The following is a 25,661-nucleotide window of genomic DNA, read 5'->3' as shown; positions in this document are numbered from 1 at the left end:
GGCAGTAAACAGCTTTTATCAGCAATAATGATGGCATAATCCCAGTTAAAGAGGAAAGTAGCATATGGCATCAGACTTACAACTGCAATCCAAACAAAGTAGGGGGGATTTATAACACTTTGTCCACTTGAAGGATATTGGATAGCCAATACTCTTCTTTTTTTTTTCATTCAGGGGTTATCATCGACACTGTTAGAGATCAACCTGACTCATGGGATTTATTTATTCATTCATTTTTGTCATGATTTGAATCATGCCAATACACATCATAAGAGTGTACTACTGCACCATAAGCACCATAAGCAGCATGGCAACATATGGTTAATAGCTTACAACTGGCAAGTGGGGAAGTATCCATGTTAGCCATGCTACCATGTTAAACAACTTGTCACAAGGTATCAGTCAAAAAAATCCTGTCTGATAGAAAATTATATAGAAAAGTATAATACCTCAATATTGCTGCTGTATTGCGAGCACCTGAACGGACTAGCTACAGTAGTGTACAGCGTGTTTATGCAGAGCAAAAGCAGTCTCTCTACTTCCCTTAAGCAGCTAATTTAAATGTATTATCAATCAGGCCTATTGCATGGCTGGGGCTCTGAAGTAGAAATTCACTGCGCCGCAATATCTATATTTCTGTTGTCAGTTCTATCGTATCTCCCTTCATTAAACCTATCAAGTTTTCCCTTTGATCATGCAACCAAGGCCAGAAGGCAGATTTGTTCCTGGAACCGTGTGCGCCTGCCAAGTTGCTCTCGAGACCGGCTTCAACCTCCTCCATTGATTTTCCTCCAAGCTGCGACCATTCATTGTTTGTGACATTCTCCTGTCGCCTCTTTAACACCCTTCAACCAAATCAATTTCATATTTTTGTCAATGCCTTGCAAGAGGATGAGCCTGATGGAAAGGGACTATACATGATTTAGGATGTCGATTTTCTACAACAGTTTTATCTGCAGTTTTTACAAGACTTTTCCATTTAAGGACATAGAGAGGAAGAAGAATGTGCTGTCAATCACGGTAAGCTAACAGTCCTCTTAACCACCTCTCTAAACAAATGTTTAAAGGAAAAAAGGGGATAAAACACTGCAATTCTGTGAGACAAGAGACACATCATGTATGTCTGTGGAGCACAAAAAAACTCATACTTGATTTGGCAAACAATGACAACCATTTAAAATACAATCTTCCTAGACTTGTAACCTAAAAGCTCATTCACAAACTAGCAAAAGGTAAGACATATTTGTATTATGACCAAACAACATGCACTTATATTTTATGCTTTACATTATAGGAATTCTAATCTTATTTCTTTCCCTTTTTATGTTTAATTTGTTCTGTTACTTTCTCTCTCATCTCAGCAAGCGTATGCCATTCTACTTCGCCCTCTATTATAGTCTTGATACCAGAGTCACAATGATAACAAAACTGACCTTGACTTTCGGCATGAATTCTAAGAGTACTATTTGATAACAATATTAACTGTAGCCATAATGAGATGAATATTCCCTATTTAGCGTGGAAAGCTTTAGGACAAATTGTGAGGGGAGAGCTGCCTGCTCCAGCTACATGCTGGTCACTCTTGATGATTTATTGCCTCCTAGCTGTTCTATTTCACATTTTGTCCTCGTCATATCCCCGACTCTTGATCATTCTGCGCTGACCCTTGTAGGGCAGGCAGGGAATATTGATAAAACAATTATCTGCTTGCCGTTCATTTGATTTTCCATTTCAATTACGGATTGGAGAAGGCAAAAAGAAAAAGATTGCAGCATTGATTTTCCCCCCTACCTTACAACAGGAAGGAGGCTGGGTTTGATGGGATGCTTTGGTGACATGAAATGGAGGCAGGTGAAGCGAGGCGTTCGGTAGCTTCAGGCTTTCTACATCTTCTTTTCTGTTGCCGTTGTAAAGGCTTTGCTTTATGGCCTGTTCTCAAATTAGGTATAAAGATGTCATAGGGACCAATGACGGTATTTTAAAATGCAACAAGATGGCGATTTTGTTTTTTTTTATACAAAAAGGGTATACATGTTTGCCATTGAAAATCTCAAACAAAATCTTAACCCAATTTCCATCCCACTCTATAGGCTAAAGGGTTTGACGCCTGTCCTCTCCACCAGTGGAGTCTGAACTGCGATGGGATGAGCTGCTCTCCATGGGGGAGCACCATATTCACACCACTGCTGACCTGAGGTAAATCAGTGCCGGGTCCTCTGGAGGCCAGGGGCCCAAGAGGTCAGGGCACTTTGTCAGTGACACCATTCCATTCCCCCATTCTGATGTTCTGCCAGTGTGTATTTGTCACTCTGAAATGACAACATACTGTAGCTGCATCATACTAGTACTCCCCATGGCACTGACACAATCCTTACTGCACATGGGGCTGTGCTATGGTTGAGAGGATACAGTTTGACCAGACCAGACAACAGAGCGCTATGTACAGTATTCCAATAACATTTCAACTATACACAAATAAAGGCTGCAGGCATTTAGGTGCAAATTCTGTCATACTGAAAAATCATGTAAATATGTACAGTGCCAGTCAAAAGTTTGGACACACCTACTCATTCAATGGTTTTTCTTTATTTTTACTATTTTCTACATTGTTGAAATAACACATATGGAATCATGTCGTAACCAAAAAAGTGTTAAACAAACCACAATATATTTTATATTTGAGATTCTTTGCCTTGATGACAGCTTTGCACACTCTTGGCATTCTCTCAACCAGCTTCATGAGTTAGTCACCTGGAATGCATTTCAATTAACAGGTGTGCCTGGTTCAAAGTTAATTTGTGGAATTTCTTTCCTTCTTAATGCGTTTGAGTCAATCAGTTGTGTTGTGACAAGGTAAGGGTGGAATACAGAAGATAGCCCTATTCGGTAAAATACCAAGTCCATATTATGGCAAGAACAGCTAAAATAAGCAAATAGAAACGATAGTCCATCATTACTTTAAGGCATGAAGGTCAGTTAATCAGGAAAATTTCTAGAATTTTGAAAGTTTCTTCAAGTGCAGTCGCAAAAACCATCAAGCGCTATGAAACTGGCTCTCATGAGGACCGCCACAGGAAAGGAACACCCAGTGTTACCTCTGCTGCAGAGGATAAGTTCATTAGAGTTACCAGCATCAGAAATTACAGCCCAAATAAATGCTTCACAGGGTTCAAGTAACAGACACATCTCAACATCAACTGTTCAGAAGAACCATTAGTAAAGAACACCAATAACAAGAAGAGACTTGCTTGGGACAAGAAACCCGAGCAATGGACATTAGACAGGTGGAAATCTGTCCTTTGGTCTGATGAGTCCAAATTTGAGATTTTTGGTTGCAACCACTGTGTCTTTGTGAGATGCAGAGTAGGTGAACAGATTATCTTCACATGTGTGGTTCCCACCGTGAAGCACGGGGGATGAGGTGTGATGGTGTGGGGGTGCTTTGCAGGTGACACTGTCAGTGATTTATTTAGAATTCAAGGCACACTTAACCAGCATGTCTACCACAGCATTCTGCAGCGATATGCCATCCCATCTGGTTTGTGCTTAGTGGGACTATCATTTGTTTGTCAATCGGACAATGAACCAACACACCTCCAGGCTGTGTGAGGGCTATTTGACCAAGAAGGAGAGTGATGGAGTGCTGCATCAGATGACCTGGCTTCCACAATCACCCAACCTCAACCCAATTGAGATGGTTTGGGATGAGTTGGACCGCAGAGTGAAGGAAAAGCAGCCAACAAGTGCTCAGCGTATGTGCGAACTCCTTCAAGACTGTTGGAAAAGCATTCCAAGTGAAGTTAGTTGAGAGAATGCCAAGAGTGTGCAAATCTGTCATCAAGGCAAAAGGTGGCTACTTTGAAGAATCTAAAATATATTTTGATTTGTTTTACACTTTTTTGGTTACTACATGATTCCATGTATTATTTCATAGTTTTGATGTCTTCACTATTATTCTACAATGTAGAAAATAGTACAAATAAAGAAACCCTTGAATGAGTAGGTGTCAACTTTTGACTGGTACTGTATTTCAAATGTCACAAAACTTCAACAGAAAATCATGAAGTCTATACAGAAGAAACGAGTAAGACATGGATGTGGAATTGCGGTATTCATGAGCATTGAGCAAGCCATGTGAAATAAATTTATTAGCATATAAAGTAAATAATTCTCTATTTGGAACGTTGGTAATGGGTTAAGACCTAATGGGAAGCCTAGTAAAATAGCCTTCTGGGAGCCTGGGAAAATGTGCCTCAGTGAAGTGGCCGGCTCCTGGCCAAAACTATGTGTAGAGGGGAAGGGGAAGGGAGGGGAGGCGCTGACTTCACAGAGATGGCAGGACAGTGTGTGAGAGAGAAAGGGCGAACGGAGAGCGAGAGCAAGAGAGAATGGGGGAGGCAGAGAGAGAGAGAGGGAGAGAGACTGCTCTAGGAATCTTCACCCATGGATGATGTTAAGGTCCAGTGTTGAGCATAATCGTGTAAAAACGCTGAAGACTTGAAATGGCTGATGATAATGCTATTGCTGGCCAGTGATCCAGCACGGTCCCAGGCAGCAGCAGCAAGGCACCCAGTGCTCTACAACCTCCTATACTGCAGTCCGCTTCAGCGCACACAGTGGCTCCAGGGGAATTCACATGGCTGACCTTAAGGAAGTTTGGCTTTGATCAAAGTTTAGCGTTAGCAGGATTGGGCTGCCTGCTGCAGATCAGGCTAGGGGATCAGGGGCTAAAGCCAGGGGCCCTGGCAGAGATCTGTTCCCAAAGCTCCAGTGCACCCTTCCAAACCAGGATTCTGTTTGGCAATTAACGTAATGAACTGGACAACGTAAAAACGCATAATTACCTTCTTTATCCCCATCCATTGAGGTGCCTCTCCTACATTTTCTAACATGTTTACCACTCTATCATAACTGATAGGAGGGCTTGACCTGTCTCTAACTGAGGACCTCCCTATCCTACATCACCCAGAATTCATCAAGCTGATATGTTATGATCATCCTAACTGTTAGTATTCTCACTTATGACTAGTGTTGCTAAGCTACCGGTAGTTTACCAAAGTTACCGGAATCTTCAGTAATATTGGTAATTAACAGAAAGTCTATGGTATCTAGTGTAACTTGGGTAATTTATACTTGAATATAAATATTGGTCTCCATATTTATCCTGAGTTTCTAGGGGAAATGATTCAAGAGAAAATAGCCTCATTAATGTAAAAAACTAAAAAATCTCATCAACAATGGCAATATTTTCAGTTAACTCTGCAACTCTTCTAACTGGCACCAGTTCGATGCCAAAACATTGACAACAAATACATACTGACATAGTAAAATAAATACAAATGTGTAGAAAAAAAATATAAAGGATATTTCATGCTGAAACCCTCACATTAAACACCAGTGCTATTCACTAGGTTGATGGTTTATATTTAGGAAAATGTTTTACAGATTTTTCATTAGATTTTTTATTTTGAAAATCATCTTATTTAATTATTTCATATATTTTAACATGTGATAAAGGCACATAGAGGGTCAGAGATTATTACAGACACCTGTGATAATTTGAAGTACCCAAAATGACCACTAGATGTCTTGTGATAGATTACATAAAATCCTTGAAAGATACTAAAATTCTGGTAGATTACTGGTAAACTTCAAAAGTTTACAGTAATATACCATCCCTTCACAACCCTGCTTTATGACACAAGAAATAATATCACAAGTGCTGACACGTCTGTAAAATAACACTTTCTTGTAGACTTCCTTGTCATCAGCAGGGGTGAAACACTGCAGCCCTTGTTCAGAGAGCAGCCAACAAGGAGAGGCCATGGAAAGAACAGAGGGGCAGACAGAAGAGACAGAGAGGAGAAAGAGAAGAAGACCTCCAGTAGGGAGAGAGGTAAGTGCTTCCAGGGCATATGGTGTGTGTGTGCATGAGTGTGAAAGATAGAGCCATGTGTCCATATGTGTTGCTGGGAGTGCCCGTGCTCTCGTTCCCCCATCCAACCTCCCAACTCGTCGATGCACAACATGTCTTTCTCGCTCCCTTTTCATTTGAACACATTTACTAGCCCCAAATTTCACTTCAATCTCACCTCATCTCTCCATACTACATTAACCCCTGGCAATTGCCTTCCAAATGACCCCATTAAGCCGTAATTGCCTCAGCAGGCCCGCTCCCTCGCTTGTAATTCTGTGCTGCTCGCCCACCAGACGTTCCCCCGGCATTGTTTCATGTTCTGGCTCCCATCAGTGAGTTCAGATGCTGACCCCCCGCCATCGTGGCCGGAGCCACCGCTCCACTCACTGACCGCTAGCTAACAGTGGCACTGTCAGATGACTACTACCCCCCCACGCCACAGTGAGCTCACACACACTGGAGGCACCATGCATTCACTTCCTCCTCAATGACCAGACACACAACCAATTTGATTGACAACCTTGCAGATGATACAGGAGCCATTCATTGACGATCAATGACTCTGAACTTCAACCTAGATTACCTCAGACTCAGACTATTTCAGTGTTATACTCCATTTATGATAACCGCTGTCGTGACGTTGTAATGGAAATATGCTATGGAAGTGTGATGTAATATATTTTTCTTAATGTGTGCCTATATCAGCTCTCAAGAACCAAAGCCAAGATTTTCATGTGATGTGTTCAATATTTAACTTAGGAAGTGATTGGTGTGATATCTGAGCATTTACAGCCAATGAGCTAACAATCCATTTTTGCTTTCAGTATTAATCAGGTTCGTGTTGGGAGAGAGTGCAGCCAGCAGTGACACCCGCCATGGCACCTCCCAACATTGCCTCACCTTCCATGTTCCCACCAGGGAGCTTGTGTCAGGACTGCTCAACTTTTTTGATGAGGGCCTCCATGGGTAACTAACGTGCAAATGCAGATGGGTGGGGAAAGCGATCCTGACAGTGATGTATTGCAACTGGTTGCAGGTGTCAGAGAAGAGAGAGGCTTGGCCAGCCATTGGTGTGCGTGTGTGTTTGGGGGGGGGGGGGGGGTAGGACTGATACCCCATCTCCTCTCAGCCACCATGTCCACACTGCCTCCCACAACTGGTTCATTACCCCATCAAAGCCCTCATCTTCTCCTCTCACAAACCCCTCTCTCCTCTGCTCTCTCTCTCTGTCGCTCTGCTTCTTCACAGCACTACTCAGCTAACAGCCTGGTTCATCTCAACATCCATAATGTATGTGACCTTTGAATACAGTACTGTTGACATACGTTCAATAGAAAACTGATAATAATAAATCAATACTCTATACTAGACTATACACTATAAAATATTGTGGTACAGTTCTACATAAGTATTGTATATTTAAAGAATCCACCCAATACACTACACAGGACACACATTCATACATTGTAAACACACACACATACGCGTCGTTTATAGCCATTTCATTGTTTATTTTTTCAGTTTTTAAATAGCTCATTCATTTAAATTCATTATTTTCCAAAGCAAAATGTTCCCTCGGAATATCAAGGTGTTTTTGTTGCAAAGCTCTAACTGATCCAGGGGGATTTGGTTCCAACAGCCTGTCTCTCCCTGGCCTTTCAACACAAAACTCTGTGCTCCAATCAAAATGAACCACCAGGGACCCCCCCCCCTCACACACACACCCCCTCCCCTCCCCCGAGCTATGCCTTCTCTGAGTGCTGTGATACCAGCATCTCTGCCATTGATCGCAGAATTTTGCAAAGAGCACGCATGCTAGTATTAGCAGAGAACAAAGGCCTGTGCTGCCTTGATAAACTACTGCACACGATTAGTGCACCTAATGTCTCAAATATTATTATTTTTTTCTCCAAAGAATAGATCACTATTATACAGGTTAACTAGGGTCTCACACTAGTCACAACTAATATTTTTGGAGAAATTGTATGATACTTCAAAAAATGTATTGATATCTTTGTGGTTTACAATTGACTTGTCATATATGATAAGTATATACATATACAGTATATAAAAAATATACAATGTTTTGTGTGATGCAGTTCTATGCACTTCAATTGCTTTCAATCTAATTTCAGGCACTAAGTACATGAAATGAAATACATCTTTATTGATCCATAAACTTCAGCTGACACAAATCAAGGAAATCTAATACATTATAATTGGGATAAATCACAATTAACCCACGGCAAACTCAGTTATTGGTCGACCACTGACATAGTGCTAATTATTTTTGGAAAACTGTGTAATTCTTCCTGGCAAAGTTTAAAAATAACTCTTCTATAAATACAGTATGTGCTCGTTTATTTAATCAAAGGCTAATTTACTTCTGACAGAGAGTAAATTCCACTATTTTCTGTGAGGCTCTATAAAATTGCCATCATTTTTAATTAATTCTTAATTAAAATATATTACACCACAGCTTCTACCCATCTCTCTTGATATTCTAACATAATCAATTCAGAACCATTTACATATCATTAATTAAAAGCTTTCCTCTCTCATCCTTAAACTCATAATGAGGGCCTATTCCTCATTAACAACCTATAAGGTAGAATATAACAATGCAGTGGAGAATGGATCGCAGATTTTACAATGTGTCCTCTGGTTTTCAGCAGAGCTTTTTCTCATTCTAAAGTTGACTAAAATGTTGCAGTGTAAATTTTAAAGCACTGGAGGCCTATGGGTGAAACATCATCATGTTTAGAAATCACAATCAGAATTGTGCAAAAAGTAAACCTATCGTTCCCAATTTTGCTATTCAAAGAACATACTTCTTTCAGAAAGGGGAGTTTAAATGTATTTATAATGCAAAGAAAATTGACAGTTCAATATCAGCAGTCCTGCATTTGACTGTATAATGAATTGTGCAGTAAAATAAAAAATAAAAAAGCAGGCGTGTATTCATTACCCAGGCTTTAACAACACTGCCACGTTTCAAATATCTCTCCATCTTGAGCTCTCTCTTAAGGAAGAGTAATAATATCAAGTAATGGTAGGTATTGTTATGCCGAGGATCAGGCATATCCTGATTTTTATCGTCAGTCTCTCACAGGTGCTCCAGCGTTACTTGTCACGACTGCATGTCTGGGTCTTCCACACGTCAGATGGAAATCTCTGCACTTGGTGTTTCAGCAGGGTGACAGCAATTTATTTGAATGTTTCGTCACAACGGTTGTGCATATTGTGTTGGCTGCCCGCACACCAGAATGGCAACAGCTCGTACCATTCTGACACACACATAGTGCTGTCACAAGTCCTGCCATATTAGCCAAATGGCCAGTGAGGGGGTGACACGTTTTTAATTCCTTATTCACAACCCAGATCCCGGGATATGTCTTATATTCAACCATCGAAACCACCAAAATGACTGATTTGTGCAAAATGAACCGAGTCAAAGACACACTGACACATTCCACCAATGTAAGGCAATCAGACAATAATCAATAACAATGCTTGTGTGTTATAACCTCAGTCACTGTTGAATAGTCAGTATTATTAAGGAGTTCTAGCAGGTGGAGATCAGCAGTCTCTCTGCACCTCCGGGTTGTACAAACAGCCTTTACCCTGATAAATTTAGGCCTATGCCCAATTACACGCTTGCAAAGTCATGCCCAAGTAGAGAATTATGGACAGATCCTACCGCAGCCTCATCCGCAGCCTCATCCTCTCACACAGTGTTAATACCACCGGCCCAAAGCAAGCTAACAGGAACACACACGCACACTCACAGACATATACAGACAGCTAAAGCATTGCTGTACTTCAATCTGCAACCACAAACACTCGTTTCTAAGAGCAATAAACAAGAGTGGGATGACCATAATTGGCTGCACGGTGGATAACAAACATAAAATACATCATGTTGTTGTGGCCAGGAAATAACAAGAAAGAGAGCATGTCATAAAACTGTTATGTATTGGATTCACACCTATACTAAATATTAAACTTACATTATATTACAGTACAGTACGGAAACAACTTCAAAGCCAAAATAGTTTAACACCAAGCTGTCAGCAAATGTCAAGAATCTTATTGACTTGGGAACTGACATGAATATGTTGTCTCTATTTTAGAATAGGTGCTTATATTTCACTAGCCAGAATAGCCCAAGGCTGGCTGTGTCAGTACATACCTACTACATACCGACTACATAATGTAAATACAATTCCTCGTATTATTCTGGAAGAACAAATTTAGCACACACAGGATAATCAGTAAGTTAATGAAATCCTCTCAAAGATAAGAACTCTATTTTTACACTGTGATAATTAAAGTACTGCACAGTTATAATTTACAGCCCTCGCTTAATTGCATAGGAAAAGTAAAATGGGAAAGGTCTATGAGGAGATTAAAATGAGAGAGAGTGTGTGTGTGTGTGTGTGTGTGTGTGTGTGTGTGTGTGTGTGTGTGTGTGTGTGTGTGTGTGTGTGTGTGTGTGTGTGTGTGTGTGTGTGTGTGTGTGTGTGTGTGTGTGTGTGTGTGTGTGTGTGTGTGTGCGTGTGTGTGTGCGTGTTTCTGCTCTCGATGTTGGGTTGCAGCCTCAACAAGAGATTTCCATGCATCTAAACAAAAGCATTATATCTTTTAGCATCATGGAATCAATCAAGGATTAGGTAATGAAATATGTACTGTCCTATTTTCTTCTGCTACCAGGCCCTTTGACAAATCGAGCGCAATCCAAAATCTCCATAAATCACTATTAAAGAGAAGTATATCATCTCCAGCGCATATATCTTCCCCAGCCTGACCCGTAGACTAATGAGAAGAGGCCTAGACTATCTTGTCTGATTAATTAATTCAAAATGTCGCCTGTTATTCAAATGTGAGGCTGGTGTTATTTGAATAAGACTTGACAGAAATGCCTGAAGAAATCATTTCTGGTTTGTGAGGTTGCTGTTGCATTACTGATGATGGCTTATGGAAATGTTAGAAGCAGGGAGTATTTTCTCCCTCTGTGCCACTTCTCTCCCCCTCTCTCTCACCTCTCTCCCCCTCTCTCTCACCTCTCTCCCACTCTCTCTCACCTCTCTGGTCATGATAGCTCAGCGAAGTATGTCATTACTTCCACCCGTTCACAATTAGGGTTTTAGAACTTATTTCCACTGTCCTCTGTGTTTTTTGCATTCCGTCCCACAACTGGCCCAGATCTGCAGGGCAGTGCTTTGGCTCCACAAGAGGCATGCTGGCAGAGAGCGAGGTCATGGTTTTTACAACAGCAGCTCCCCACTGCTGACAGCCACTGCTGCCAAAGTGACACACACTGTTTGGCTTTCCCACGTTCATACAGCTATCTCCACAGCCCTTCATCTTTATCACGCCCCATGCCACACACAACTAATCACAATTACAATGTAACGTTACTCCTCACTCGGATTTCCCAGGATCGCTCCCTTTAGCTCACCATGCTAAATCCTATACAAGGTAGGCTACACAATTATCAAAGGCGTACAGATAATAATTGTAAAATATCTGACTCTATAGCATGATTTTTCCTTAACCCTAGTTTCTGATCTTTACTGGAGAAAGCGGAGGAGACGGATAGAGTGGAGGTGGGGAGGAGAAAGGATGGAGGAATCGGAGTCCGTGGGTCTAAGTGCGTGAGGCTGGTGCACACCACTCTATCCCGTCCCTCATCAAGCATGGATTCTAATCAGGGCTCGGGAGATAAAAGACACTCAGTCATTAAATAAATTAACTCTTCCACTCCATGCTCTCCATCAGCACCCGGGAGAGGCCAGGCCGTGCTCGGCATACTTACAGACGGAGGTACCAGGCGCCCTCGCACCCAGCCTTCACTCCAGGACCTGACGGGTCGGCCGACCCACACAAAAACACACACACACACACACTACGTTAGGGGATATTTTTCATTATTTAGAGAATGTGGGGAACCACGCCTTCTGTTCTAACCCAGCTATGTGCACATTTGCATGGGAGGCCTATCACTTTGCATAATTGTATTAAAAGACCGAAAGCAAATTGAGGGCATTACATATACAGTACAGACTGACACAACTTACTATATGTAGTAAAACTGTAGAGGTTTAAATAGTAAACAAACCCTTGGAACTATGCTGATTCAGTGACTTTGTGAGATTTTGTTGATGGGAGCTTTGAGCCTTCATACACAGGAAACAATTGAAATGACGAATGGTGAGATAGTAACTATTCAAATCACTGACAAGCCAAATCAAAGCTGACATTGTCTTCCTACGCACCCGTCTGAGAGCAGAGAGAGACCCTTATGAGGCTTTCTGATTCACTGTTTAAAACTTTGACTTCTCTGCTGCTCGCATACACTCCTACCTTCCACAGTGCTACGAGAAAGAAAGTGCTACCTAAATATGTATCAATCATTCTGACAGAGCTAGTGCTTATTTGAGAAGCAGGAGTGAGGGAAATACACCGTGTCAGCAGAATGTCCATTGGCAAAACTTGCTTTTAGAATTTTCACTGCAATGTGCAGAGAGAAATGACCTTAGAAATCCCTTACAAGGTGCCTGGTATCATCCTAATGCATGCTTTAATTCTCCATTACGTAGAAATGAAATACCTGGGAAGGTGGAAAAGACATTAGTGAAAGTAAGGCCTGAACAGAATGCTCTGGGGATGTCTGTGGCACACAGGATTAAATATTAATGTGTCTGCTGCTAGGACACAACAGACACTCATATCATGGCTACTGCACATCAGCTCAGTGTGTTCACACATGGGCTCCCGAATCGTTCACTTTCAGAAAATCCTCAATGTTTAAGATGTTCAATTAAACGACTGTTGTTAATATCCCAAAACACACTTACTATGAAAAAGCACATTGTCATCATCCTTTCTTTACAACATCGAATATATCTTATTTTTGTTTGCTGTCCTTTTCCAAGTGTGCAGACATGATCGATCATATTGATACATGGATCTAGGTTGCCAACATGCCATTAACTGTGTTATAATATCTATAGACATGTAGTGAAGATATTAGGGACGCCTGTTAAACAAATCAAGCAAACATCAGTCAATACCTGTTATGTTGTAATATAAGTAATTCCATATATCAGTAGGTGCTTTTCCTTTCCCATGTACTTCCTAACAGCCATAACTCCAGGAAAGACTGAGTACTCCCAACAGCATGCTAGTGGACAGGATACCAGCTCACAAATCTGGGGAGCGGACCCATCCTAAATTCATTAGGAGGAACCATCCAATCTCCCACCGGAAAAAAAGGGAGAGAAAAATAGCAGTAATGTACTCTGGGTGACCTCCACTTTCTAAAGGGAAGAGAAGCCAGCCTTTTTCGCTTTTCAATGCCCGTCAATGTGGAGTAAAAGGAGGGACAGCGTTCCCCTGCTCGCCGTCATTAATCATGGCTTTCTGGGAGCAAGAGCGTATTAATTTCTGTCATCCCAAACATCATTGCGTATTGTTATGGCACGGCTCAGTCCTCATTCACCACCAGGCGTTACCCGCTCGTCCTGGCTGAGGGAATACAGGCCCGGTGTGGCTATGTTTCAGAGCAAGAGGCCTTTATCCCTGGGGCTCTGACACCAATTAAGCCATTTCACCAAGAGACGAAAACAGGACCCGCCGTTTCACTGTAACATGAGCCAGAACCTAGTCGTTGGCCACTTGCCATCTTTCCATTGCTTCAGCCCACAAAAATGAACTTCAAGGGCTTAGGTGAAGAAAAAGAAAGATACATTTAGAGTAGGCTTATACATTCACCAACCCTTGCTTGAGTAAATATGACGCGAGAAGAGGAAGGGGATTTCAGTCCCTTGTGTATTGTTCTAGGAGTAGAGATAGTAAATCTGGATCACTCAATAATAGAAGGTTTCTCTGTGTGTTCAACACCAGGAACCAATATGTTGCCTTTAAAACAAATACAGCCCCATCATGGAATTGTTTTCATCTGACCTTCAATATATATTCTCACTTTTTCTATCATTATCTTAATGTTGAGTAAAAATAGACAATCTCTGCCCCATTTTAATAGTATAATGTAAGGCAGTATAGTATTTATTGATGACTTCAAAGCTGCTCATCCAGTTGTCGTTAGACATTTACATCCGCTTTTACATTTTTATGGTTGCCTTTTGGCAGGCAGCAGAGTGGGGCTTGTTAGGGCAGCAGCAGAATAATGCAAGGTTTGTTATGAATTAAATATTAGAAATCTTAACACAGCAGCCATAAGAATTATTTGCCTTATTAAAGCAGCAGCAGAAGACGCTGATTAAAATTTCATTGCATTGCAGTCTTTTTCCCATTTCGGCCTTCAATATATCATTCTAATGTGTGAAACATGTGGAACAATGGCTTGTGGAACAATGGAAAAGAGTCTTCATTTCAGCTGAACAAATAAGGATAGAACTTTAGAAAGCACCTTTTGGGAAGATACATATATGGTACAGCAAGGGAGAAAACGGACTACAGTCACGCGTTGTTATTCGACATGGTAGAGCATGTGTGTGATAACACTGATAATGATCTGAACACGGTAGCAGCCTTGCAATGTTGTACTGTTATAAATGCTCAAATAAAATCTGTAAATCTAATAGCCTACATCTGAAAATACCAACACTTCTCTGAGAGAAAAACGGATCACCTGTAAGAGTTCCATTCCCTATACATGTTACTGTATTAGACGGATAGTATTATATTCATCGTATAATGAAGAAAACAAACGGCCAATCATAAAATAGATAAACCCCAAAACAAATAGCATCATCAAAATATATTTCCTATGAACAGCAGCAGTGCACCTCTGTACTAAAAACCATTATAGCATGTTGGTTGTCCACATGTAATGTGTATGGAGAGTAAATTAACATCAGGCATCTATTGCCCCATGAGAAAATCTCTTCCCTGAAACACTGGAGCTAATGAAATGGGGACCTATAAATAGCAGTATCATTACTGACAGCAGACCAGTCTCTCCATCTGACCCTCTTTACACTAATAACTGCTATATGGCAATACAGCTCCACCATCTAACGATGCTGCGTTAAAACATTAAGACCAAGATTGGGCTCAGATAAAGAAACTCTATAGGAAACATCCGGTAACCAAACCTTTAGTTGTATCATTGTTATAACTGTGTAACAGTCTTCCCCATGGTCCAGTGTCTCTGTTACCTGATCTGTGATCAGCTCTTACTGGATCAATATCACTTATCGCACCATAAGACACTTTCAGACTAGTCCCTTATAGGCTTGAACTGAATATTACCGACACAAATCTAGAAATGTATAATTGAGAAAATGCCATTAAGTAAACATGAAACAAATTGATTTAGCAGACATACTCGCTGTCAAATCTATATCTGAAAGGAACCATCCAGTGAGGTCTGCATGGGTAAATGGTCATTTTACATTTTGCTGTAGACATAAACACCGTGGTGGGTGGATGGCTTTTTAAGCTTTTACGCCTGCTGACAAAATTATTGATGATAACACATCACAAATTGTACTTATTTCATATACACATGTCAGGGGAAAAGTATAAAATATTGAAAACAGCGTGGCTGGTGGAACATTCACTTTAAATGAAAATGTAATGTTTCAATACTGAGCACAATTTGGTTAACCTGCAAAGAATAGCTGCCGAGTCAAAGGTGATATCGAATTCATCAGCCGGCCTCTTTCTGGTCTGTAGAGCGCGCAGCCGCGGCAATATATTAGAGGAGATGCCATGCTAACAGATGCCGGGGCCCTGATAGAGAACAAGCTACCTCCTCCATGTTGCTGTGCCCCTAAAACATCTACAACATTTCAGTTCCTCCATCAACATAAGGGCACCATGTAGCCCACAGGGGGAAACATTATGACCTCTGGCCCCTGGAGAGGAAGGCTTAGCTACGCAACGATCACAAGGGATATAGTGTAGAAAAATAATTGATATATTCTGCAGGGATTGAACATCTCGAGTAACTCACACGTAAAACAAACATATTCCCATTTTTTTATTTTTTTATTTTTAAGCCAACTGAATTGATCAACTCCAATGAAATTACAATACCAGAATTCTGGCTATGAGTTAATATTCTATATGTTCATATACACTGTGTTTTCTTGAATAACAAAGAATGGAGCAAACCGAGGGATCTGAGATAGAAGGTACTTAAATGAAACATGAGTTCATCGAAAGAGTTGGGGGTGGGGTGCAGGGACCACGTTTATTAAATGAGATTAGCAAATATAAGACAATGTCATTGATACCCAGACTGGGTCAATGTGGGAGGAGCCTTTCTGCCTGATGGAGGACGAACAATGCTGAGGAGGATCTGAGAGATTTATTCTAATTTTCTTTTCTATTATTCATCACGCTTCAGCAGCATGTTGGTTCAGGTGGGATACTCTGTTTGGTTAGCAGAGAGAGGCACCAGAACATTGAGGATAATGGAGAGTGCACAGAAAGCAAGCAAGGGCCATGATGCTCCAAGCTTTACCGATGTTAAACGTGTGAAATAAACGTGTGGCAGACACAAAGAAGTATTCCTTGACAGCCACACTCCTACAGCTGTAACCCCTCAATTTCAATCAATCCTTCCCTTTTGCATCCCAAGCAGCCTTTCCTGGCTGCCACCGCCTGAAGATAGCTATTTCACCACCTCTGTCATGCCTAATTAACAACGCAGATGTACAATTTCGAAATTTCGCAATTAACCTACTAAAATATTGTTGGAGGATGCTAATTCTTATGCCAGTTGCCATAAAGACTCATTTGCATAACGTATGTGGAAAAAACAATTATCGGCTGTTGTTCGCATAGGAGCCCACAGAAAACGCTTCCAGCTATAGAAATGGGAGCGAGAGAGGCAAGTGCAAGGTTCTGCGTTTGTACAGATGGAGGGACATCAGCACCAGCGGATTATCGTTCAAAAGCGCCTCGTTCAGATCAGAATCAGATTCCGGTGCTGCTATATACTGTAGGAGTCAGGATAACAAAATACAACAAATACTCAGAACATGTGAAATCTTGAGATTACAGATTTTCCCTCCCTATAGATACTGATATGCACCCTACTTTTTCTCCATTCTCTCTTTGTCATATGCTTGCTCTTTTTTCTCTGTTGTTAGGAGAAAGGAGGGAATTTGGGAGCTGCTTAGATAACAGCCCCATCTTCCCAATCCCCTGCCCGCTGCCCGATGCAGAGGAAGCACAAGTGGCCCTGCCATTGAGACGGCCAGGAACCCAGCTGTGAGAGAACCATTCTGCCGAGCGCTATCTAGTCACTGCAGCCACATCACTGAGGCACTCTCAAACAAAAAGCAGCCAAAGTCAATTGTCTGTCTGCTGAATAGCTTTCTGTTCCCCGGCATACATTGACTCTGGTATTGTGCGCAAATCAACACTATGAAAAAAACAAATGGTAAAGAACAAGGCAGTCTTGACAAATATTGACTTTTGATCATGGGCCACGGTAAGGATACTGATATCATTAACTTAGATTGTTTTCTCAATGTAATAATAATACAAACACAAATACTAATAATACTAATAAAAATACCACTACTTCTACTAATAATAATAATAATAATAATGGGATGTAAAATTAACACCAAACTAGATTAAGGTGGCTCATTAACTCTGTCAGAGTGCCTTGAAATTAATGTTCCCTAAAGGTTTGAGAAATGCTTACCCCTAAAACCTAACAATATTTACGCAAGGTAATGCTTTTACTCAGCCTTGCATGTGGTTAATTACAACCTCACTCTGAAATTAATTCAGCCAATCCAGTGTTCATAACCACAACGTGCACATAGATGAACAGACACATTTTGTAGCATGTTCAGCAGTGTGTTCAGTAATGTGAGGAGGCTAACATAATGCTGTCCAACACAATGCTGACATTCCCCTAGTCTGTAGCTAGTCTCTCTAATCCTCTGCTCTAGACACTGGATCTGGGTATCTATCAGCCTGAGCCTCCTGCACTCTCTTACCTCTCCAGACCTCCCGTTTCTGAACTTGATGAGTCAAAGGTCAAGAAAACAACAGGTCAATAAGCAGCCAGGAGGAGTGCAGTGCAGCTGAGAGAGCTGTGAAGAGGACTAAGCCTCTCAGTGGCGCGCTGTGATTTAGATTGTAATAGTTTTCTGTAATCTCTTTCTATTGATTAAACCTCACATCAAAGAGGAGTCCTGCTGCAGAACCTCTCCTTTCCTGGTCAGAAATACCATATGGAGGTAATCTTTCACCGTTGTTATTCTTACTGCTCCCGCTGTTTGCTGAAAGCCTCTCTTCCAGGGCGAGAGAGAGGGGAAAGGAGAGCAAGAGAAAACAAACCCAGCACATCTGATTAGCACTGAGATCTCCCTCCACAATGCACCGTAGTTCTTCCTCAAGCTATGGCAGGAAGAAATGACAGCATACTTATCTTTTTAGAGTTTACTTTTCTTTTTCTGCCCCTGACATGCTGGGCACAATTCAGAAGAGGTGTGGAAAAAAGTAATGTCGAAGAACAAACCTGTGTGATCTTTTGCAGATTGCTAGTGTCGAACATGATAAGAGAGAAAAAACTAAATGGGCAAAAGGGCACAGAATTCTAGCAGTTTTAGCAATATCTCACATTCAGCTCATTGAAATGCAAAACCAAGAGAAAGTGAAAAAACAAACCCCTCCTGCTAAAAACACTCAATTTACTGACAAGTAAATGACTTCATGCTGCCACTTAATCTCATTTCTTCCATAATGCCCTCTAATTAGCATATCAAAGTGAATTAATACTTCTAGGGTTTTAGCAATGAGGAAATCTGCTCTAGGTCTACAATAAGAGTGCCAACAATCCTCCGAACACTACAAACAGCCTTGCATTGCAAAACCCATCTGTCTGTTTACCAGTCAAGTGCATCCCTCTCTCTTTCCCAACCACACAACACGGGCTACTGACCCAAGCGGAAAAATAGATTTAACTTAACCCCCCGCCCTTGACGCCATGCACCGAGGTCCCTGGTGAGTTTCTGAGATTCTAAGTGGGAGGCATACATACATTAATTCTCCACACAGGTTGAAATGGCCGTCGTATTTCTAACATGGATATTAATGTAAAGATTCTAGATATATATCAGGTACTGTTTCACATTTTTCCACTGGAGCTGTTTAAGAGAGCCTTGATACAACTACTCTACTTTTCTCCCAAAAATACATTTTCTGCTCAGTTTTAAAGCACATACTTTAAACATAAAATAATTAAAGCTGTGTTTGTTTGTTGCACTGCTGTCAAATTCATGGTTGGAAATGATTTTCACCGGATGGGATCATTGCATGGTTAAATGACATTGGGATTGTGTGCCACTTCAACAGACATGAAAGGGGCAAAGATTCACAGGGGCATGTGAATGGCCCACAGTGGGAAAGGAAAACAACCCGGTCAAGAAGGCCACCAGACCAGCTGAGCTCTGTCAATGGCTAAGAGGGGGGAGGCTGTGACTCCAAACCACATGTTAACCACACGCACACTCACACAGATACACACTCACACAGACACACACACAGATACACACACACTCAAGACAGATACACACATCATCCATTCACTCTTTAAACAGATGTAAATACGTATGTTTGCTGTCATTGTTTACATGGCTACAATACAAACACTTCTGGTTTGATTTAGCCTGTTTTTATTTATGCTTGATACAGTGTGATCCAAGAATAATAATGAGCATTTTATATTTCCGAACATTGCTCTCTCCTTTGATTTACGACAAAATATCTTAGCAAACTAATTGCATTGAATTGCATTATGTATCTATTGATAAAGTATAATCAAATGAAGGCACTGGAGTATCTGGTACAATGAGATCAATAATGTCCACCTGTCAAATGTTTTCATACATATAAGATGTAGACAAAACTGCAAACAAGCTAAACACACACACACACCTCTAAATTCTGAGGCACGTCTCAATTCAAAACAGAAAGTGGATTTAAATTCATAAAAGTAGAAACAATAACTTTACAGCTGCTTCCAAATGCCAAACGGCACACAAAACACACACTGATCAGAGGGACTGGGATAGAGAAAATGTACAACCAGAAGAAGCATTATTACACAGACATTTCTAAATTGAGTGCTCAAACAATGTAGTACAGAAGAATATTGTTTCGTGGAAAAATACATTGAAACAAAGGCCATCAAAGGGATTAAAGAAGATTACAACAACTGAGCTGGTAAACAAGCTCATTTAAATCATTTGCATACTTGGAGACCCTATTCCTCATGCATATTTAATTAGATCTTTAATGTAATATGAAATATAAATATGTAAAAAGTAATCCAATATGTGCCCATGGAGATTTGAGTTCTACAGGTGGGGTTTAGATCTGAAAGCATATAGGGAAACATACATATCGTGTGTGTGTTTATATTGATGCATGGATTCATCTATGATGCACACACAGAAGCATACACAATACTGTATGCACAGTCGCTCACCCACTATTACATCGAGCTAAACCATCCAGTGATCACTTTGTCCCTTTTTCTTACACGATCGCTCGCTCGCTTTCCCTCTTCCTTTTCGACAGGCATAAAGAATGCCTCAAGTAGGCAAGGCAGCCAAGCGGGCCCTTCTCTTGCCCCTGTGGACACCTCCTGTGGCCAAGAAGTTCATTAAGTTTTATGGTCTTCCCCAAGTCACTTCTGCTTATTATTAGCCCCACAAAGGCCACAAATCTGGCAAGCCATCACTATTTTGAAGCAGTAGCAAGTGAATGTCATTTAAGTTTTTGTATGATAGGCCACTTTCCTATGTTTTAAAATGGGTTTAGGAGTTTACCGGTATTTGACAGCTGTCATCACTCTCTCTCTCTCTACAGACACCAATATACAAAACCTAGACCTGACCGGCATGTAGGGGAAAATGCCAAATGCTTACATCACTCTTGTAATCTGATGTATTGTCTCTTGTAGTCATTAACTAATGCAACTTTGCCATTGGTATCAAATATACCAAATATATCAAATATTCACTAGCAAGAGTAAGTATAATGCTCCTGGCAACAGATTGAAAAAAAAACATTTCCACAACTTGAAATCTTTAAAATGAAAAGGACATTTTATATTAAATGTATTTAATAAAGTTCAATATTTTGGGCAAGAATAAGAACCTCTGCCTATTAGACTTTATAGGGTATTGGCCCAAAAAAACAAGCCACACACACTTTAACAATAATAATGAATTTCAATATTTTGTATATGTTTCATATACACCTACAATACTGAAAACTTGTATTTGTGTTTTACATTGCAGTGCAAACACATTTTTGTAATAGGTTTATATGTGAGAAGTTGACTAGCAGTAACCTCCTTTTGGCTCATAAAAATTGTGAGAGGAATCCTATCCATGAAAAATACCTTTTTGTCATATCCAAATGTTATATTATTTGTATTAGGTCCATACGATATCCATCTGGCCTTGGAATGACTGGCAACCTGTCCTAACAAAAGCATCACATCATTGGCTGTGGTGTTTGTGGCTTCTTATGAGCATTCTCCTTTCACCAAAACCTACAGGCCCACTCGACCTTGGGTAAACAACAGAAATTAAAAGGCGCATTATGATAAAATACTGTGCTATCAGTGTATCATATTTGATTTGCTGCATTTGCTGTGACGTCAGGATTGCATGGCATCGCAACACACAAGAAAGGTGCACAAGACAGGTTAACCCACTATTAGCAACCTATTCGTTTGTGGATTTATTATGGTTAGAGTTTGAAAAAGGTGATCCTAAAGTCGCATGGTGCCACTCACACGCTTGCACATGCACAAACTCACTCACACAGTGGACACACACACACAATGTTGATGTTTGGGGGGCGCTTGTTTCCCCTTTCGTGTTTTACACATCATCTTACAGAAGGCTACTAAGATGACCAAACAAATGTAATATAAAATATATATATACTTAAAATGTAATTAAAATCTTAAATCATGTCCTACTTTCTAACAATGTATGAACCCTAATACAATTACTCATTTGTATGCTACCCATTTGTATTAGGAAAGTCAAATGATGTGCAGAGATGGGTTCTAAAGACTGTCCACGAATGCCTGGCAAATATTTTTATGTGTTGTTATATATACTTTACACCGTTTCATTGCACTTAGCTTGTCACGTTAGAAACGTCTGACTTTATTGATCCAATTAATGTTGTATGTGCGTTACAGATGGCAACAACGGTTAGATAGACTGGCGCTAATAATGTCAATAGTGATCCTGTGGTCAGAAAACCTCATTATGCAGGAGATTACATTGTAACTGACACATTTTCGGATTAATTTAAATAGTGAAAACTGGAATAATCACTGTAGGCTATACTTTCAATGTTAATAAAACACAACGACGCATAGTTGAGATGCAGCTCACATAATGGGCGCTGTGTGGTGTAGCCTAAAAACACCAAAGCCGGTGAATGTCCTTTATTTGTGCGAAACGCGAGAATGTGACGCACAGCGTAAACATGTGCAGGTTGCCAGCTTGTCCATGCCACGGCAATGGAACCACCGAATAACAACCCACTATCAATTTGTACGTGAGAGCACATAATACATTTTCTTGTGGGGTATGGATGCTTCTCAACGGGTGAAACCATAGCCTACATTTTCCCGTTACAAATTTGCTCCGTTGCGGAGCTGATTCTGTCTCCCGCTTGATAACATCGGATAAGGCTGCCTAGAGGAAAATAAAGATGGCGGTGTGCAAATGCGTTGTGGTTCCGCAATGTTTCCTATTATTACAGTCCTCGTGTTGTTTAATCCTACACTTTAATGCATGTGAAATCTTACCAGTTTTCTCTTTGATCTCGCAGAGGACGCTGAAGAGTGCAGGTTTCATTCTGTGGCAGTTCAGTCCATGTTTCCTGTTTCAGTTTGAGACAAGAACCAACATTGAAATATAGTCACTATAACACCACAGTTGTTAAAACGTTTAAGAAATGACTGAATAATGGCCTTGCTCTTTACAATAACTTCGAGGCCTTGCTCACTTTGCACATGGAGGATCTGTAGGTAATGTTGACATGCATCTCAAAGTTGTAACATAAAGAGTTATTTGTCAACACGAATGACAATGGATGCATTGTTTGTTGAAATACTAACTATTCTGTATGACTTCAAAGTTAGTTAAAAAAACTTTATTTGTTGAAAATTCACAATTGAAACTACTCAAGAGTGTACATTCAAAAGTGTTACTAATGGAAAATAACTTGCTATGGAATTAAATTAGGACATTACCCAACGTTATTTTAAAATATCATAAGTTACTGTGAAACACATTATTCTACAAATACGCATCAGTCAATGTTTACAGTAGCCCAGCCTACCAATACGCAACATTATATGTAAATGAAATATATAGCCTGCACTTTCCCCTAAAAGTTTATGTAGACTCCACACAAGGCAAAGATGCAAGTGTCAAAAATGTTAGAATTACTGGATGACAGGTGTTCACTTTTTAATATACATTGGTCGCTGCAACTAATTGTCGGTGGGTTTCAGGTATGGAGCAGCATTTTATAGCCTAGCTACCTGTTATTACATGGGCATTAATTAGCTATAGTGCGTAATGGTGCGTAAAGTGTTTTGTAGTGAAAACATATAAATGAACCAACTTTGCTTGCGCCTCGTCCAGACTTTGGTCAGTAATGGTCATTATTTGATGCAGAATGTCACCGATATCTTGTTTTCGCCCATCATCTGTCCCATCGTGTCCATGTGGAGGCTGCAGTCCCATGCCTCCTTGTACGGAGTGGCCAGCCAAGCTGACACCGCCGAGAGCCTGCATGATCCGGGCTTGTTCGTCCATAGTCAGCCGCAACAGAATCAATGCACTAAGCCACACAAACGGAAATTTAGCTTGAAAAACTCACATACAAAAACTACTAGTACATGTGTTGCGTTAAGGAGCTGAATATTGGTGATATTGCGCTTACGCGTATAAGAAAAAATAAATAGGTGAGTACCAGTGATGGTATCAATATCGCGTGTCCATGTAATCACTTTCTTACTATCTTGTTTATTTACGGTCCGAAGTGTGTGTAGTTATGAATGTTTGTGTCCGAAAATGCATAAGCTATAATTCTTCAAAACTTCTTTGTCAAAATGACAGCCGCTGTCCCTCGTATCCTGCACGAGTCCTCTTGTCAATTCGTCTTTCTCTTTAGATTTGACGTGTTGGGTATTGCTGATCCTTGCTGATCTCTCATTTATTAGCGGTCTTCTTTTGATTATGTTTCCTCTTGCAATTCCTCTTGTAAATGTTCAAATCCACATTATTGTGAGCGCGAAAAATATCCAAAGTGAAATAAAGCAATGAGCAAGTGAATGAAAAAACAACAACAATTAAAAACAAAATACAACACTTAGGTAGTAAATGAGTACCTTCTACCTGTAAATGTATAGCAATTATTTCCAAGATAACTGCAAATTAAACAAATCATTAGCGGCATTGGTAGCCAAATGCAAAAATAAAAATATGAAATGTAGAAAAAGTTAATAGCGTTAGTGGAAAAATTATAGAAAAAATAACAGCGAGAAATTAATTAGGCTACACGCTTTAAAGCGATGCGCAAAAATATCTGCCTGCTGAAATTTATGAGCCCGAGCCTCTGCCTGTGTGCTTTATGTTGTTTGATGGCAGCGGTAGTGAGCGATTGACAGTGTGCCAATGCCACTCACTCAGTGCAGACGTGTCAGAGCAAAAAAATACTAAATCGGAATAAAAATGCACGCTCCGCCCTTCAGAGGAGGGGTCTATATTCTTGTCACTTCTCTCTGGAACCCCGAAAATTAAATGCTAGAGCAGTGCTTGAGATTGTTATTATAATGATGAAATAACGGTGGAGTCCCACTTGTCGTATGCCTTACCCGTGCACGTGCACCAAAATGCCGTCATTCTCCACACATAATAAAAAAATTGGAGTGTAACACACAAAATAAAAGGCTTAGCTGAGTTTTATATAGTTTGATACAGAACTGATAATGAATTGCACTGACTCTTCGCTTCTCAGGGCTATACTATGTATGGTCGTCCCTACCAAGCCTTGCCTCATAGGGTAGGCAAGCAGTAGACATGTTTATAATATTGGAAGTAAACCTCATCGACCAATCAACGCTGTGTTTGAATGCGACTGACGACCAGGGTGACCTATTGCTGGCCGATGCATGGTCCTGAAAGCCCACCCACCACATCCCTTCATGTACTTCTACAAAGGACATAGAGGAAGAGGCGAAGCGAGAGGTTTCACTCTCCCCAAAATCTGTCCGAAATAATCCTTATGCGTTTCTATGGTTTTATTTTGGACCTAAGCTTGTCGCCTTTGGGACAATTACTCCAATTGTTAGGGCAGAGACATGAGCATCTCTTCATTATATACAGATCTCTGAAAGTATATAAACTTCTGATTGGTCGTTGCTACGGGTGACATCCATAGCACAAGCAGGCAGCACCGCTCAGCGCTCCCCTGCAGTTGCTATGGCAGCAGACAAGTTGTTGAGCTGGATGCAAGGCTGCAACCATAGAGATCCTATTAAATAGTATTCTAGTAGTCGAATTCCTAATTCTTGGGCAACAACATTTAATCATCATCTATATACCCACCATTCATATAAGACAGGTTTTAATGAAATGTCACCATCATGCAAGCACTCCAGAATAGCAAGTGTGGGAAGAGTATCTCTGTGCAAACT

General features: G+C 40.6%; 1 protein-coding gene across 10 annotated transcripts in view; it reads right to left on the bottom strand.

Annotated features, from left to right (window-relative positions):
* LOC109895844 (pre-B-cell leukemia transcription factor 3) overlaps positions 1–25,022 on the bottom strand; it is a 73,853-nt gene extending 48,831 nt beyond the window's left edge. For 2 of the 10 annotated variants that reach the window (XM_020489872.2, XM_020489874.2), the window contains exons 1-2: positions 23,585–24,984; positions 22,761–22,834 (exon numbers count right to left, since the gene is read on the bottom strand). In XM_020489872.2, the coding sequence (XP_020345461.1) occupies positions 22,761–22,834; positions 23,585–23,778 (268 nt within the window). In that variant the 5' untranslated portion in view covers positions 23,779–24,984. Of the gene's footprint in view, positions 1–22,760; positions 22,841–23,584 lie in introns of all 10 variants that reach the window. The other 8 variants (XM_020489876.2, XM_031830152.1, XM_020489877.2 and 5 more) reach the window with 7 other exon arrangements.
* Between the last annotated feature and the right edge of the window lie 639 nt (positions 25,023–25,661).

This window comes from Oncorhynchus kisutch, linkage group LG8, assembly GCF_002021735.2.
Source record: "Oncorhynchus kisutch isolate 150728-3 linkage group LG8, Okis_V2, whole genome shotgun sequence".
Classification (NCBI taxonomy): domain Eukaryota; kingdom Metazoa; phylum Chordata; class Actinopteri; order Salmoniformes; family Salmonidae; genus Oncorhynchus; species Oncorhynchus kisutch.
The sequence above is the reverse complement of the archived record's forward strand: the minus strand, read 5'-3'. Positions and strand labels throughout refer to the sequence as shown.